This window comes from Capsicum annuum, chromosome 2 (genome assembly GCF_002878395.1).
Source record: "Capsicum annuum cultivar UCD-10X-F1 chromosome 2, UCD10Xv1.1, whole genome shotgun sequence".
NCBI classification, from domain to species: domain Eukaryota; kingdom Viridiplantae; phylum Streptophyta; class Magnoliopsida; order Solanales; family Solanaceae; genus Capsicum; species Capsicum annuum.
Window position 1 is genome coordinate 153,663,574 of NC_061112.1, and position 14,773 is coordinate 153,678,346.

The window sequence follows — 14,773 nt, forward strand, 5'->3', positions numbered from 1 at the left end:
AAGAGAGCAAACAAGGTGAGAAGAAACCTTATTCTTGAACCGGGTGATTGGGTTTGGGTGCACCTTAGAAAAGACCGTTTTCCTTCACAAAGTAAAACCAAGTTGATGCCGAGGGGTGATGGTCCCTTTCAAGTACTTGAAAGAATCAATGATACTGCCTACAAAATTGACCTTCCTCCAGAATATCAAGTGCACAACACCTTCAATATATGTGACCTCTCTCCTATTGCCACGGTTGAGAATGAACATCCACCGAATTTGAGGATAAATTTCCTTTAAGATGGAGAGAATGATACAAGTACAACTAGCTCAAGACCATTCACACGTAGTCAAGCTCGGGAGTTACAAAAACTTCAAGTCATGTTCATGCACATGGCCGTGTGTGAGTGTATAATTAATTCATCTAAGAGATTTTATGTTTTGAAGTATGAAGAGGGGCTTTGAAGTGTAAGTTTATTACACTCCAAAAAGTGTAGCATCACTTTTTTTCAATTACACTCCAAAGCCACACAAGACAGGCTCGAATGGTCATTTTCCTTTTATTTTGTGGAGTACTATAAATAGACAATAATAGGGCTATTTCTTGGACTTAGTTCATTATTGATATTTTCACTAGACAAGTCTTGTAATATTAGAGAACTTCTCTCTCTTGTTCTTGAGAGTGAACCCAAAACTAGACAACAAACAAAGTGTAGTAACACTTTTGTTGTTCTTTGGCTAGAAACTTGGGGTCTTTCATGAGTTCCTCTTGATTCAAGTAAGAATTTGGTGTAAATATCTTTTAGTCTTAGGGTCCTAATCTTCATGCTAGGGTTCTTAGATTGTAGGATATTTTGTGTCAAATTATATCCATCATTTTGTAATCTTGTTGTTTGTATCTTGATATAGTAAAGTCGTGTGGGGCCCTTTCGATTCACTATAATGATTGCAATCTTGCATTATTTATCTATCTTGTTGAAAATTGTTGTTGTTGCCTCGAAAACCTAGAGAAGCCGAGTGGGGCCTTTGATTCTCTAGTGATGTTGTTCTCTTGATTCCTTGTTGTAAGTTTGAACTGTAATCACATAAGGTTCTGTGGTTGTTATCAATCTCTGATTATGGTTATGGTATTACCTATGTCTGGCTAGACGCAGAGCCTGCTTGGTAAAATTTGTGGGAAGTCGCAAGTTTTGATTTGAAACAGGCGTTTATATTATAAAGTTAAGGTATTTAATGAGGAAAATATTTTGTGAATAGCAATAGAAGCTGAAAGATATGATTCTCTCCGAAAGTGCTTTTTATAAAATTGGCTACTATTCCAATTAATTATGCAAAACACAGACTGCCATTCTACAAAAAGTTGTATTTCAAAAGTTTTAACTATAAATAAGTTGCGTGTGTATGTGTTCACAGGAAGATCACTAGTGTATTTGAAAAATAAACATATAATAATCCAAATGTGGAAAATCTGATCCTGTTAGAAGGACAGCAAGTGAAGGAGTAGCTGTAGACAGCAACAGAATGAGTCGTATATGGCATCACTTGTCTATTCAAGGATAAGATATGGCCTCGAAATTTTGTCTTGTCGATCTCCCTAACCGTTGGATTTATACCCATGATTGAATGTGAATCTTATCTTATTTGGATGAGCTTTTAATACTTCATCGGTATATACTACTTTTGGAAAAAATATGCGTGGGGTTAGGGAGTTATGACAGTGATATTTATTGCCTTCAATGGAGGTAAACAGTGGCATATTTCTAGTTGTGTAAATATGTGTAGCCTTATCATGACAAGTGTCAAAGTTGTACTGGAGCACTAGTCTCTATTGACTATCAAGTACTAGAGCACTACGGACAGTTCCTGTTGTATTGGGGAGGGTCTAGTGGGTTGAATGATACTGAGATGAATTTGTTGCATTTGCCATTTAGTGTTTTGAATTGAGACATTATAAAGTATACAATAGTGGGGGTAATTGTTTTGTTACTTGGCTGACTTTTCGGTGTCGCTGGTAATGAAAAATGAACTCGTCCCCTTAGCTTTGCTACACTTCATGTCCATCTTTTGTTTATGATAAATAGGATGTATGTCTAATTCACACATTACTCAATATATTTTTACCCGGAAACCAAAATCTCAAGGATAAAGTATACAATGTTAAAGTTGCATCGTTTTAGCTCAAAAAAATGTATTAAAGCATTTGCAATTGTATCCTCAATATTAAAGAATAACGCATACATATTTAAGATGAAAAGATTAATCACTTTTATTAAATGCGGATAAACTTAGTAATTATTAGTTTGTACTTATTGTTTCTTTGGTGAGTTTGAACAGGAATTAAAGTGACAATTAAAATAGGACGGAGGAAGTATTAGTTATCCTCGAGTTTGCTCGATTACTTGTCGTTTGGTTGGGAAAATGTTATTTCGGGATTAATTATCCACCATATATGTGGGATAACTTATTCCATCACTATGATGTAAATGATGGGATAAATAATTTCAGAACTAACTAATACCTCACTAATTTCAGATCAGTATCATTTATTATTTCGGTCTACACAACTATATATTTGCATATTGGTTGCAGTTACACCTACTCGTCTTGTAATTAAATATTCCTAAGGACAGATCAACCACAGCTATTGTATAATTTAAACATGTGCCAATAAACATAATATATATGGACCGGTCTAGTTTTATTACCTATATATGCTCATGTTACGTCGACAGTTTTATTTGTTGTTTAAAAAATTGAAAGACATGGTCACCTTCTTCTCCCTCTTCACCACATACCCCTTCATCATTCTTCCATTTTTTGGTCTAACAGTTATACTATATCTGTCGCATTTCAATGTTGAAAAATTCCAGCAAGGTGCTAGAGGCGTCGATGGACCCCCAACTTACCCCATCATAGGTTGCTTGATTCCATTTTACAAGAACCGGTATCGTCTACTTGATTGGTATACTCATCTTCTCAATAAGTCACCAACAAAAACAATTGTGATAGACAGATTAGGAGCGCCGAGGACCATAATAACAGCTAATCCACACAACGTAGAGTACATGCTCAAGACCAACTTTGACAATTTTCCTAAAGGCAAGCCTTTCAATGAAATTCTTGGTGATTTTCTTGGAAATGGTATATTCAATGTGGATGGAGAAATGTGGTACAAACAGCGCAAGATGGTTAGCCATGAGTTCACAGCTAAGTCTTTGAGAGATTACGTTGTGAATGCGCTCAAAGAAGAGGTGGAGAACAAGTTGTTGCCTATGTTAGACTTAATGGAGGCTGAAATAAGAGCTTTTGACTTGCAAGACTTGTTAAAAAGACTTGGATTTGATGTGGTTTGCAAAGTTTCCTTGGGGTTTGATCCATGTTGCCTCAATGATTCTCTTCCATTTTCGCCTCTGCTAGATGCCTTTGAAAGGGCTTCACAGATATGTGCTGGTAGAGGAGCTGCTCCAATATTTGCCATATGGAAGGTGAAAAGATGGTTAAATATTGGATCTGAAAGACAGCTGAGACTAGCCATTGATCAAATCCATTCATCAGTTGCTAATATCATCCGCGAGAGAAGGATTAAGATCAGAGGAGAAAAACAGCAAGAGACTAATAAAGATCTTCTTTCAAAACTGATATTGGCAGCAAATTTTGATGAGGAGGAAGTCAGGGACATGGTGATCAGCTTCATTATGGCAGGAAGAGACACAATATCTGCAGCAATGACTTGGTTGTTTTATCTACTTACTCTCCATCCCGAGATAGAAAATGAATTGGTTTCCAAGGAGCTAAGTTTCATAGAAGCTGGAGCACTGACGAAGCATGAGATACTGAGAGAGATGAAATTCTTGAAAGCTTGCATCTGTGAGACAATGAGACTCTATCCACCAGTTGCATGGGATTCAAAGCATGCAGTTGCTGATGACACTTTCCCGGATGGTACTCATATCAAAGCTGGGAATAGAGTGACCTACTTCCCCTATGGTATGGGGAGGATGGAAAACTTGTGGGGGAAGGACAAGTTAGAGTTTAAACCAGGGAGATGGATGCAGGATTCAGAAGAAGATCAAGGAGCAGAGCAGGCATCAAATTTGTACAAGTTTCCTGTCTTCCAAGCAGGTCCAAGAATTTGCCTTGGAAAAGAATTGGCCTTTATTCAAATGAAGTATGTTGTAGCTTCAATATTGAAGCGTTTCCAAATCAGACCAGCTTGTTCGGATCCTCCTACGTTTTTGCCACTGCTAACAGCTCATATGGCTGGTGGTTTTAAGATTTTTGTCCATAAGACTAAATACAATTAGATGATCCCTAAGTCTCTTTCCATGCTCCGACGAGTTCTCCTTCCAAAAGCCACCAGCATTATCTCCGAGGTCACTAAAGAAATGGTTTTTATAACAGAACTTTCATTCTCTACCTAGCTAGGCTTTAATTCCTGCTGATTGGATCAAAAACAATTTTTGAAGGAGTTATCCAACTCAGGGAATGAAGTACTTATTGGTTTTACCTCTTAATTAGTAGAAAAGGTCGATTACTTTGAATAGCACAGCTATTGGCGCACATAAAAAATGAGGATGGCTCTGAAGGATTATTAAAACTCTATTTCAAAGGTTGTAATAGCCAAGACAATTTTTCCATCCTCATTTTGTATTTTATTTTCCCTGTAATTTTTTCTTTATACTTCAGCTGGAACCTAGAAGCTTGAAAAAAATTAACTAGAGAAGAAAAGAAAAGAAGAAATTGAAATCCTTCATTGCCTTTTGGATATAACAAGAGATGTTTGTTTTTGAAGATAAAAGTGTTTTGTGGCATATTTCCTGTTCATTTTTTCTACACTTAATCCCTTCTTGAAACATGTGTTATATGAGTAATCAAATAAATAATGTGTATAAGAAGGTATATTACATAAAACCGAAAGCTATAGCCGCATGCTAAGACTACAATATCAAAAAGAAGGTACAGTTATAAATTTGGTACCAATTGGAAATAATTGGAAAATATCGAATAAGAAATATAGATACGGTTTAAGTACCAAATAGGTGAATTGAAAATCAATCTGATTCCCATTCTACCCTAAGTTATTAAATAAATTTGTTCATATGCTTCAAAATTTACTACTTTTATATTCCATCTTGCATCAACTGCATACTTTTCATTTATTTTTTTTACTACTGTATTCTTATCAAGTTGGAAGACACATGCGTTATCTGCACGCTATAAAACTATTTTCAAGGTTTACATTGGTAACTATTGGTTATTAAATTGCAACTAAAAGGCCGATGCCATAAACAATTTTATATTTTTTGTTGGTGCAAGAAGTGCAAAGTAGACGCATTTCTTTATTGACTTATTTAAACTCATAGAACTTATTTAATCCAAACCTGCGGGCGCTGACCTTGCCAATTTCGAAGCAGATTCCTGGCGGCTGGGTGCATACTAGATATTTACTGAGTACACATATTAACAGCAGATAAAGGGATGCTGCACAAAAACCTCAATTTACAATCAAGGTAATTTTCAATTTGCAAAGTGAAGAAAAATGTACATCTCATGCAAACAATTGTTTTGTTCTTCCCAAAAGTTCCCTTCATCAATTTTCTATCCCAAAGAGAAAAGGTCAAATATTTTCTCTCTAACATGAAGAAGAACAAGTCCCAGTAGGCTAAGAACTATTTTGAGAATGATTTAGCAATCTAAAGAACAAAATCTGAACAATTGGCATCGACTAATGCTGCAAAATACCTAATTGTCAGCATATTGGATGATTCTTCTTGATCTGGATAGATCATTTAGGTAGCAAACGAATTTACAAATCCCTCGTGTAGCTGAACATGAAAAGAGAAATCCAATGATCATTTGTTAGCACTTTCACAAAAAATGTAGAAGTCATGTAACTTACATTATTTCCTCTGATGTAATTATTCCTTTGGCTCTTAAAGTGCTAAGCTACCAAACTGTTTGTTCCAGTCCTCATATGCACCAAGTTCATTCAAAGACACAGAAGGCCTTACCTCTTGTAACGCACTCTCAAAGTCCTGTGCAAAACAACATTTTGAAAATGCTGTGATGAGAAAATTATTAACTCATGCAACGGCCTTAGTTCGTTCTTTTCTGTTTTTTTGTGCCTGCAAATTACCTGAAGAGTTACTGGTCTCATATCCTCCTTCTTTAGCTTTGTAATTTCTATACCGTGCCTAAGAGCTTCTCTTAGTGGACCCATGGAAGCATCCTTCACTAAATTCTTCATGTCGGACCCAGAATACCCTGAAAATTTTAGCAAAATGTGATAAATAAGAAATTCACAAATAAAAGGGGCAAAAATAGGAATGATGGACAAAACTACTGCCTCATCAGATGAGACTTAAATGTTTTTGAATGTAGCAACATGAGTTGCGAATACCGTCTGTGAATTTGCAAATGGAAACAATATCCTCATCTGAAAGCTTAAACAGCCCATCCTTCTCCAACAGACTCTTGACAATCCAAGCTCTTGCTTCTGTATTCCCAGAGATATGGTCACAATAATGATGAGTGATCACAGTAGTCTATTCTTGATTAATAAAAAGGAAGAGGATCTAGCTTGCACCTGAGGAAGGAAGTGGAACATAGAGTCTTTTAGTAAGCCGTCTCCTTGCAGCCTCATCAAGTTCTTGGGGCCTGTTTGTTGCACCTGTTTCCATGAATGATACCATCAAATTTTCTTCCACAAATAACTAAATTAAAGATATTTCTGTAGTAAAAAGGAATCTGGCAGATTTAAATTTCTCATTGAATTGCTCAGTTTACAAACTACACCTCATGGATACATCCACAATGTACACCTCTTGGGCAAACAAAGCAACAAAGGAACTTTTGACTGGCATAGGTTTGTGATTGGAACTGGTTACTTGGTTTTAAAATGAGAATCTGCTTCTGTCTTAACATGTTGAGTGTAGAGGGTTCCAGAAATCACCTATAAGAAGAATCTGTTCGCTCACATTGTCGAAGCCTTCCATCTCGATCAGAAATTGTGTCTTCAGGCGCCTACTGGATTCGTGTTCACCTTCTGACTTGCGCTGCAACGATGTAAAGTCTTATCGAAGGGTCTCAACGTCCCCACTTGCAAATCAACTTATGGAAGTAAAGTCCAGCCAAAAACTAAAAATATAGTCTCTAATATGCACGTCTGTGCATGCATGATTGATGCTTACCTCCCAACTCGCGCTGCAGCCTTATCAAGTTTTCAACTACAAGGTCACTCCAAAATTCACAAGAAGAGAACATTGAATTCTCTAACTATAAATCATTTCTTTTTGCATTTTAGGTCACCCTTTTGTTCCCTTTTTCCCTAATGAGTCTATTTAACTATTCTTTCCAAAATGCCCAAAGTCCCAAATCAGTAGGGAGTCAAAAGTAGGTATAATACCAATTTCTACTTCAGCTAGCTGAGGAGTTGACAAGAGAAATAAATTCCTTGTCAGTACACGTCTCAACCACAATCAGATTAAATACGACATTTCCATTTGTCAGAAAAGGTAGCAATCAAGCAATTTGCAAGATATGCTCTTTTTCAAAATATTGCATCCCATTCAGTAAGCAGAAATCATGCACTAAGAAAAAGATTTCTCTTCACACTGAAGTATCCGAGAGTTACATACCTGAGACAACAGAGAATCTATTTCATCAACGAAAATAACTGCTGGCTGACGACAACTGGCAACTCCAAAAAGTGCCCTCACCAACTTCTCCCCCTCTCCAATCTACAATCATGAATTCAAAATCATTTGCTAAGATAGTTCCATCCACCTATAAATAGAAATCTAGAACAAGCTAAGCTGGAACGCAAGTCTCATGCACTAGATTTTAGTGATCCATCCCAAGCCAAATATTAAACTAGCTTAGAATACCTATAATAACTGCAAATAAGATCTCATCAAACTCCTTCTATCATGCACTCTTGCCCAATCCTTTACATTTCCTTTTCATTTCTTAAATTTCCCAGATGTGAATGACATGAAATTTTACAGCTATACCAGCTAAGACTCCAAACGACTTGGGAGTGTTCAATAATTTATTCATTTGGTGTTTTCATATCATAAACCTATTAGAGAGATGCTCATTGTAAAATCATGTGCAAAGTAAAATGTTTATGCTGCCTACAAAGAGATTATGTTCCCGTAGGATTTGAGATCAAAGAGATGAATTCAGAACTTCAAAACTGTGGCATCCCCATTACCTTAATTATGTTGGTTCATATCAAAAGTTAAATATCTTGCAGGAAGTTGGGGTTTCATCCTCCTTTTCTTCTGATAAAAAGGATCAAGTACATTTCAGTTTTCATAGAATAACATGCATAAACTAAAATACAACGTACCCACTTGCTCGTCAAAGAGCTGGCAGATATGTAAAAGAAGGTTGCTTTTGCCTCGCCTGCAATAGCTTTCCCTATCATTGTTTTGCCAGTTCCCTAAAGCATGAGAGAGTTAAAAGTTCACAGAAACCTGCTTCTTTTAAATCTATCTTGACCGGGTGGACTAAGAACTTACTGGTGGACCAAACAGAAGAAGTCCTCGCCCTGGAGACCGGCAGCCTTTGAAGATGTCTGGACGTAATAATGGCCAGATGACCATCTCAGTTACACATTTTTTAGCATGTTCCAGGCCAGCAATGTCATTCCACCGCACATTGGGATCCCGGTGCATAATCTCATTGCTGATATGCTCAATAAGTCGAGGCTCTATATTCCTCAATTTCTCAGGAAGCTCTCCATCAGGACCAACCAACATTTCCAAACTGAATGGTACAGAATGTGAAGAATTAGCGTTTTGCATTATGAAGCACCTATTTAGATCTTGTGATCATCTTTTGTAAAATGGACTAAGCTAATACAACTTGAATTAAATAGCACAGTTAGCCCAAAGTAGATCTCTACTGAGACAAAACAAGCAAAGTCAACTAACCATCTCCTTGTGGAATCATCTAATGAATCTTCTCCTTTCCCAGCATTGCGTGAAGTAACATTACCTACATTGTTGCCACTACCTCTGATAGGAGGAACGAAATTGCCTCGTATGCCACGGCGTGGAATACCATAGGACCTGACTCCACAGCCTTTGTTCATCAAGGTGTTATCATTTTGTGGGGAGATTGAAGCACTTGGTGATCTACTCAACCCTCGCCTCTGTCTTGTGTCCATTTCCTACAGCATGAAATGATCAGAATGGACACACAACACAAAACAAAACAAGCAAACCAAAAGATTGCAAATCTGAGAAGTTTCAAGAACGACAGTCCTTAATAAACAAAGCAAATTGATACTTCTCAGATTTGTTGCTCAATTTAAAAAACACATTTATCAGATTATATAATTGCTTTTTTGAGAATCAATCAGTCTCTTTACATAACCAGGGGTTCTGTCTGGATGCTTGAAGGTATGAATGACATCATTCACCCATGCCAGTTCGAGAAAACACAGATGTTTACAGCAATAAATACACTTGCTAACACCTAAAACGTTCATGTTTGGAGTCTGACTGCATGCATATTATACTACCATCTACACTAGCAATAGGTTGGAAATACAGCATTGATTAAAAAACACTTTAGCTTGCCAATTAGGAGTCTTTACAGTAAGTTTCATTATACAAATAGAAACCACTGAAACATAGGACCACTTCCAGTAGTCAGTACAGAAATCACCTGAAAAGAGTCAGGTTGAGGTAGGCTGTATAGCTTTGTTCTTTTTTTTAAGGACAGAAGCTTTTCTTGAAAAAGAAAGGGCATTAAAAAAATAACAAGTGGTGCAGCATTCCCTTGGGTTTAAGGAGTTGTGCAGCTTCTATCGAAATCTAAACCCAAAAAATTCTCTCCTGTCAAACCAATCTTCTTAGTCGTTATTAAAATATACTCTTCTTCCTCTTAACAAAGAATTTGACCTTGTATAGCATACAAAGTTTCTGATAAATAGGAAAATCCTTTATCATGACGCATTTATTCATTCCCTTCTCGGGGAAGGATCCACCTGAGTACTTAATGTGTTTTAAATTAGGGAAACAAGAACTGTGAATCAGACCTTTATGTTTGTTGATAGGATTTTCACATAAACATTTTTGTATTAAGAAATCTACGACGGAGGCAATTTACCTGGTGCGGAGACTGGTGGAACAGTACAGGGAAAGGAAGAAGGACCTGCACATGGTGTTTATCGACTTGGAGAAGGCATACGATAAAGTTCCTAGGGAAGTTCTTTCGAGATGCTTGGAGGTAAGCGGGGTCACGGTGGCGTATATCAGAGCAATCAAGGATATGTATGATGGAGCTAAGACCAAGGTGAGGACGGCGGGGGGCGATTCAGAACATTTCTCTGTCTTGACAGGGTTGCATCAGGGATCTACTCTTAGTCCATTTTTGTTTGCTTTGGTGATGGATGTGTTGACACGGCGTATCCAAGGAGAGGTGCCATGGTGTACGCTTTTTGCAGATGATGTGGTGTTGATTGATGAGACTCGGGGGGTGAATGATAAGCTAGAGATGTGGAGACAGACTCTTGAGTCTAAAGGGTTCAGGTTGAGTAGGAGCAAGACCGAATATTTGGAATGTAAGTTTAATGGCTCGAGGGAGGAGGACGAGGTGGTAGTGAGGTTGGATTCTCAGGTGGTGTGTAAGAGGGATAGTTTCAAGTATCTCGGGTCCATGATTCAAGGGAATGGTGAGATTGACGAGGACGTCTCCCACCGTATTGGGGCGGGATGGATGAAGTGGAGGCTCGCCTCGGGGTGGTTGTGTGATAACAAGGTGCCGCCCAAGCTTAAAGGCAAATTTTATAGGGTGGCAGTCCGTCCGGCCATATTGTATGGAGCGGAATACTGGCCAGTCAAGAACTCTCACATTCAGAAATTGAAGGTGGCGGAAATGCGGATGTTGCGCTGGATGTGTGGGCTTACTAGGGGTGATAAAGTTCGGAATGAGATTATCCGGGAGAAGGTTGGAGTGGCTTCGGTGGAGGACAAGTTGCGGGAAGTCCGTTTGAGGTGGTTCAGACACGTGATGAGGAGGGGCACAGATGCACCGATTCGTAGGTGTGAGCGGCTTGCTTTGGATGGTTTCAGGCGAGGCAGGGGTAGGCCGAAGAATTACTGGAGAGGGGTGATTAGGCGAGACATGGAGTAGTTACAGCTTACGGAGGACATGACCCTAGATAGGAAGATCTGGAGGACGCGTATTAGGATTGACGGCTAGTGCCAATTTGCGTAGGTAGGGTAGGGCTTTACTTGGTGGGTGTATTATTCTTGTTATGCTAGCTTGTTGCATGTTGTATTACGATCGCTTACTATTCTTTATTTACTATTCCCTGTAGGTGTCATATTTATGTCTTGCCACCTTGTTCCATGCTTTTTGTATGAATTTGATTACTATTCCATATCTTGAGCCGGGGGTCTATCGGAAACAGCCTTGCTACTTCTTCGGAAGTAGTGGTATTGACTGCGTACATCTTAACCCCCCAGACCTCATTATGTGGGAATACACTGGGTTTGTTGTTGTTGTTGTTGATTTTTGTATTAAGAATAAGGGGAAAAGAAAGAAAAATGTGAACAAACATAAGTTGGTTGTCAGCCAAGGAATTCTTTTTCTATGCATTTAAGCAAACAAGTCAGACACTCTTGATTAGACAAAATGAAAACCTAAAACATATTGTTTCAGAAAGTTGTAGGCCTGTGGCTGTGATAACATAACATTGAAAAAGTTTCCACAAAAATTGCAAGAGGTACCAGTTTTGCTCTAGCCGTGACAAATCCATTTGGAGAAGCATCAGCATCAGCTTCTTCAGTGCACAAGGGTGATGAAATGTTTTCATCTCTAGTGCCGCTGCTTTCCTTATGCAACCGTCTTGTTTTGGAACCATTGACACAGGTTTTTTCTTCCTCTTCGTCTTTAATTTCCACAGCTTGATGCTTCGGGTAGCTATGCTTTGAGTGAAACCTTTCAACAGGGAGAACCTCTGGGCTACTTTTATTTGCAAAGCTTCTATTTTTCATTGTGGAGAAATCTCTTGGACTAGTGTGTGCAGGTGGTTTCGAGGTCCTGCTACCCATATTGGCATGTCTGTTTAATTGATCTCCCTGCAAGATAATACACTTCAAATGACTTCATGTATCTTAAAACGATCACTCTTTATTCACAAGCAATGTGAAGCAACTTGAATAAAGTTGGAAAACCAAAGAAAAATGAACAAGCATGTAGATAGGATTTTCAGTGCTAGTGACAGAAGAGAAAAGGGAAATAAATAAATTCTTTAGTTCACACACCTGTTCACCTTTAGCTGTGCCTTCATGTAGCTGAAAAAGAGAAAGGAAGTACTTAGATTGCTTAATCTTCTCAATATCAATGTCTTTTCCTTGGGTAAATATGCAGCCTGGGTCTCTCCCTGCTTGTTCAAAGGCGTGCCTGGAGATATATAGTGAAGATCAGCAACTTCAACATGTAAGAACATCTATATTGCTAATATAAGTGAATCGTGAAATGATGAACAGAATGATTCTTATCAGGTTCTAAATTGTAAAATAAGAAAATAATGACAGAATTCAGTTTCTCTTCGAGTTAAGAGAAAAGAATGAATGATGCAATTGAAGCAAGGTATCCTTTTCAGATGATTAATAATTCACTGAAGTAAAAAGAATGAATGATGCAATTGAAGCAAGGTATCCTTTTCAGATGATTAATAATTCACTGAAGTAAAATAACAATATATCTCAATTGACTCTTTATTTAGAATGAACCAATTTAATGTTGGTTCATTTGACAAATGATAGCTTTTAAAATGGTAGAGAATAAAGGAAACAAAGGAATCACATCACTCTTCATGTTTTATCCTCAATTTTACTAAGCTACAGTGATATTTCAAAAGTTTTTGCAAGGGTAACAGAAAGTTGGATTAACAGGCAAAATAGAATCACATCATTCGTCATGTCTTCATTGATATTTCAAAAGTTTTTGCAAGGCTAACAGAAAATTAGATTGACCAGAAAAATAGAACCACATCATTCTTCATGTTTTCGCCTCAATTTTACTAAACTGCACTGATATTTCAAAAGTTTTTGCAAGGCTATCAGAAACTTCAATTAAAGTCTGCTCAAAAGAAACATGTATGCTGGAGCAGCTTTTCTGAAATCTCTGAAAGGACACACACTCGTGAGATGAGAACGAAATTGCATCAAAATGTCCTTTGAAATAAAAAATAGAGCAAAATACTTTAAGAACTTAACTTCCAAATTGAGGCGTTCATTTTAGTCTATATCCTCAAAGTAGCTTAGAGTGAAGGAAAACATCTAGCTAATCTATATAACACAAATACTACAGTCTGTCCAATCGAATGACGGAGCTAAGAAATTCAGTGCATCTAATTTATGGTTGAAATTCGTACATCGAATTCAGAATAACATTTTACTAGCATTTACAAAAATAATATAAATTGTATTTTGTATGATTAAAATAGAAAAAGAAAGTGTACCTATCGGATTCAGTAATGAGAGAACGTCGAGCAGAATCGAAATTTGACAGAGCTTCGCAACGAATAGGACGAATGAAAGCATCGTCGACGTCTGAATGACAATGCGAATCGAGGAAGCCGATGAGTCCTAATCCAAGCACTGTTGCGGAACTGAAATCCTTCCTTTCCAGAGCTAATTCTGCGCCAAATAGCATAGAATGAAGCCTCTTGAGATTCGTGTCAACTTCCTTCCTCCATGATACCTCCGATTTTTCGTCCTCCATTTTCTCCGATTTCGAACTCGGTGCCATAATTTTGGCACTGTCTTCCTTTCCCGCCATATCCCTCGTTGTGAATTGTTGCCAGGTATATGTGTTTCATAAATTAATATTTTTAGTTGCGGATACGTCCCTGATGTTTCTCTACGTTGTATACACAAGTCTCTTATCTTCTCGGAGTTGAAAAAAGAGTCCTATTCTGTGGTAATTTTTGCTTTCATCAACATAGTTTTTCATTTATTGGCTGCTAGTAGGATTGTTCAAAATTGAATCGTATTTCATAAGTCATCCGTAAAATTAACTTATTGGCTTATCGGATAAATGGTTAGTGAACGGATTAAATTTTTTTAATTAACGGCTTATTGGTGTGGGGGTGGATTACGCAATTTTCTTATTGGATAAACCGTTAACCCGTTAAGAATTACCATATATACTTATATTTTTCACCTAAATATATAAAATATATATTATAGTATAGTATAGTAAAATTTAAACTCAAACCTAATGGATCTAAATTCTAACCTAAAGTTCATCCCTAATTAACCTTAAACAGTAAAGTAGTTACTAACTAGTAACTACTAAAGTTATTATTTATTCAAATACAAAAGATCAAAACTCATAACCTGTTCATTGCTTTGATTTGTTTTGCCGACTCAAATCAAAAGTACTCAACAATAGCCAAAGCTTTAAAGAGATTTAACACTAGTATTTTTGTTGTCAGTGTCGCTGTGAAAAGAAAAAAATGTTATATTCTGTTTTGTTTTCTGTTTTTGAGACGCATTCAAGTAGGAATTGTGGATGCCCGATAAACCGTCCGATAATTGTTTATCCGTTACCGAACCAACTGATATTTTATCGGTTGGCTAGTGGATTTGTATATTTTAAAACCGATAACCGTTAAGTGTAATAGTCCATCCGATCCGTCCGATAAGCAGCCCTGACTACTAGAACTATCTCCTTTAAGTCTTTAACTTAATTATGTCTACTAAATCGTCCTTTTATGTTTCCAATATGAGACTTGTTTCTACGTAATAATACAAATTTGCGTACA

The 14,773-nt window shown here is 37.3% G+C and overlaps 2 protein-coding genes across 2 annotated transcripts; one reads left to right on the forward strand and one right to left on the reverse strand.

Moving 5' to 3' along the window:
• Positions 1–1,495: 1,495 nt before the first annotated feature.
• LOC107860765 (cytochrome P450 94B3) lies at positions 1,496–4,777 on the forward strand. The gene is given in 2 exon segments (XM_016706238.2): positions 1,496–2,721; positions 2,724–4,777. Coding segments are annotated over 2 exon segments (1,620 nt in total). The 5' UTR covers positions 1,496–2,661; the 3' UTR covers positions 4,284–4,777.
• A 681-nt stretch (positions 4,778–5,458) lies between these two features.
• On the reverse strand, positions 5,459–13,840 carry LOC107860764 (ATPase family AAA domain-containing protein FIGL1). Its single transcript, XM_016706237.2, has 13 exons — positions 13,466–13,840; positions 12,264–12,402; positions 11,727–12,077; positions 8,919–9,157; positions 8,505–8,751; positions 8,333–8,425; positions 7,617–7,718; positions 6,932–7,034; positions 6,566–6,649; positions 6,380–6,475; positions 6,116–6,243; positions 5,879–6,014; positions 5,459–5,804 (listed from the first exon to the last, which is right to left on the reverse strand). The coding sequence occupies exons 1-12, from the start codon at positions 13,783–13,785 to the stop codon at positions 5,913–5,915; spliced, it is 2,004 nt and encodes a 667-aa protein (XP_016561723.1). The 5' UTR covers positions 13,786–13,840; the 3' UTR covers positions 5,459–5,804; positions 5,879–5,912.
• Between the last annotated feature and the right edge of the window lie 933 nt (positions 13,841–14,773).

Excerpts from the sequence above, each read along its gene's own strand:
- LOC107860764 (XM_016706237.2), bottom strand. The coding sequence starts at position 13,785 with ATGGCGGGAAAGGAAGACAGTGCCAAAATTATGGCACCGAGTTCGAAA. Across the intron at positions 12,403-13,465 it reads CTCATTACTGAATCCGATAG|GCACGCCTTTGAACAAGCAG; the intron begins GTACACTTTCTT and ends ATATATCTCCAG. Across the intron at positions 7,719-8,332 it reads GCTCTTTGACGAGCAAGTGG|ATTGGAGAGGGGGAGAAGTT; the intron begins GTACGTTGTATT and ends TCATGATTGTAG.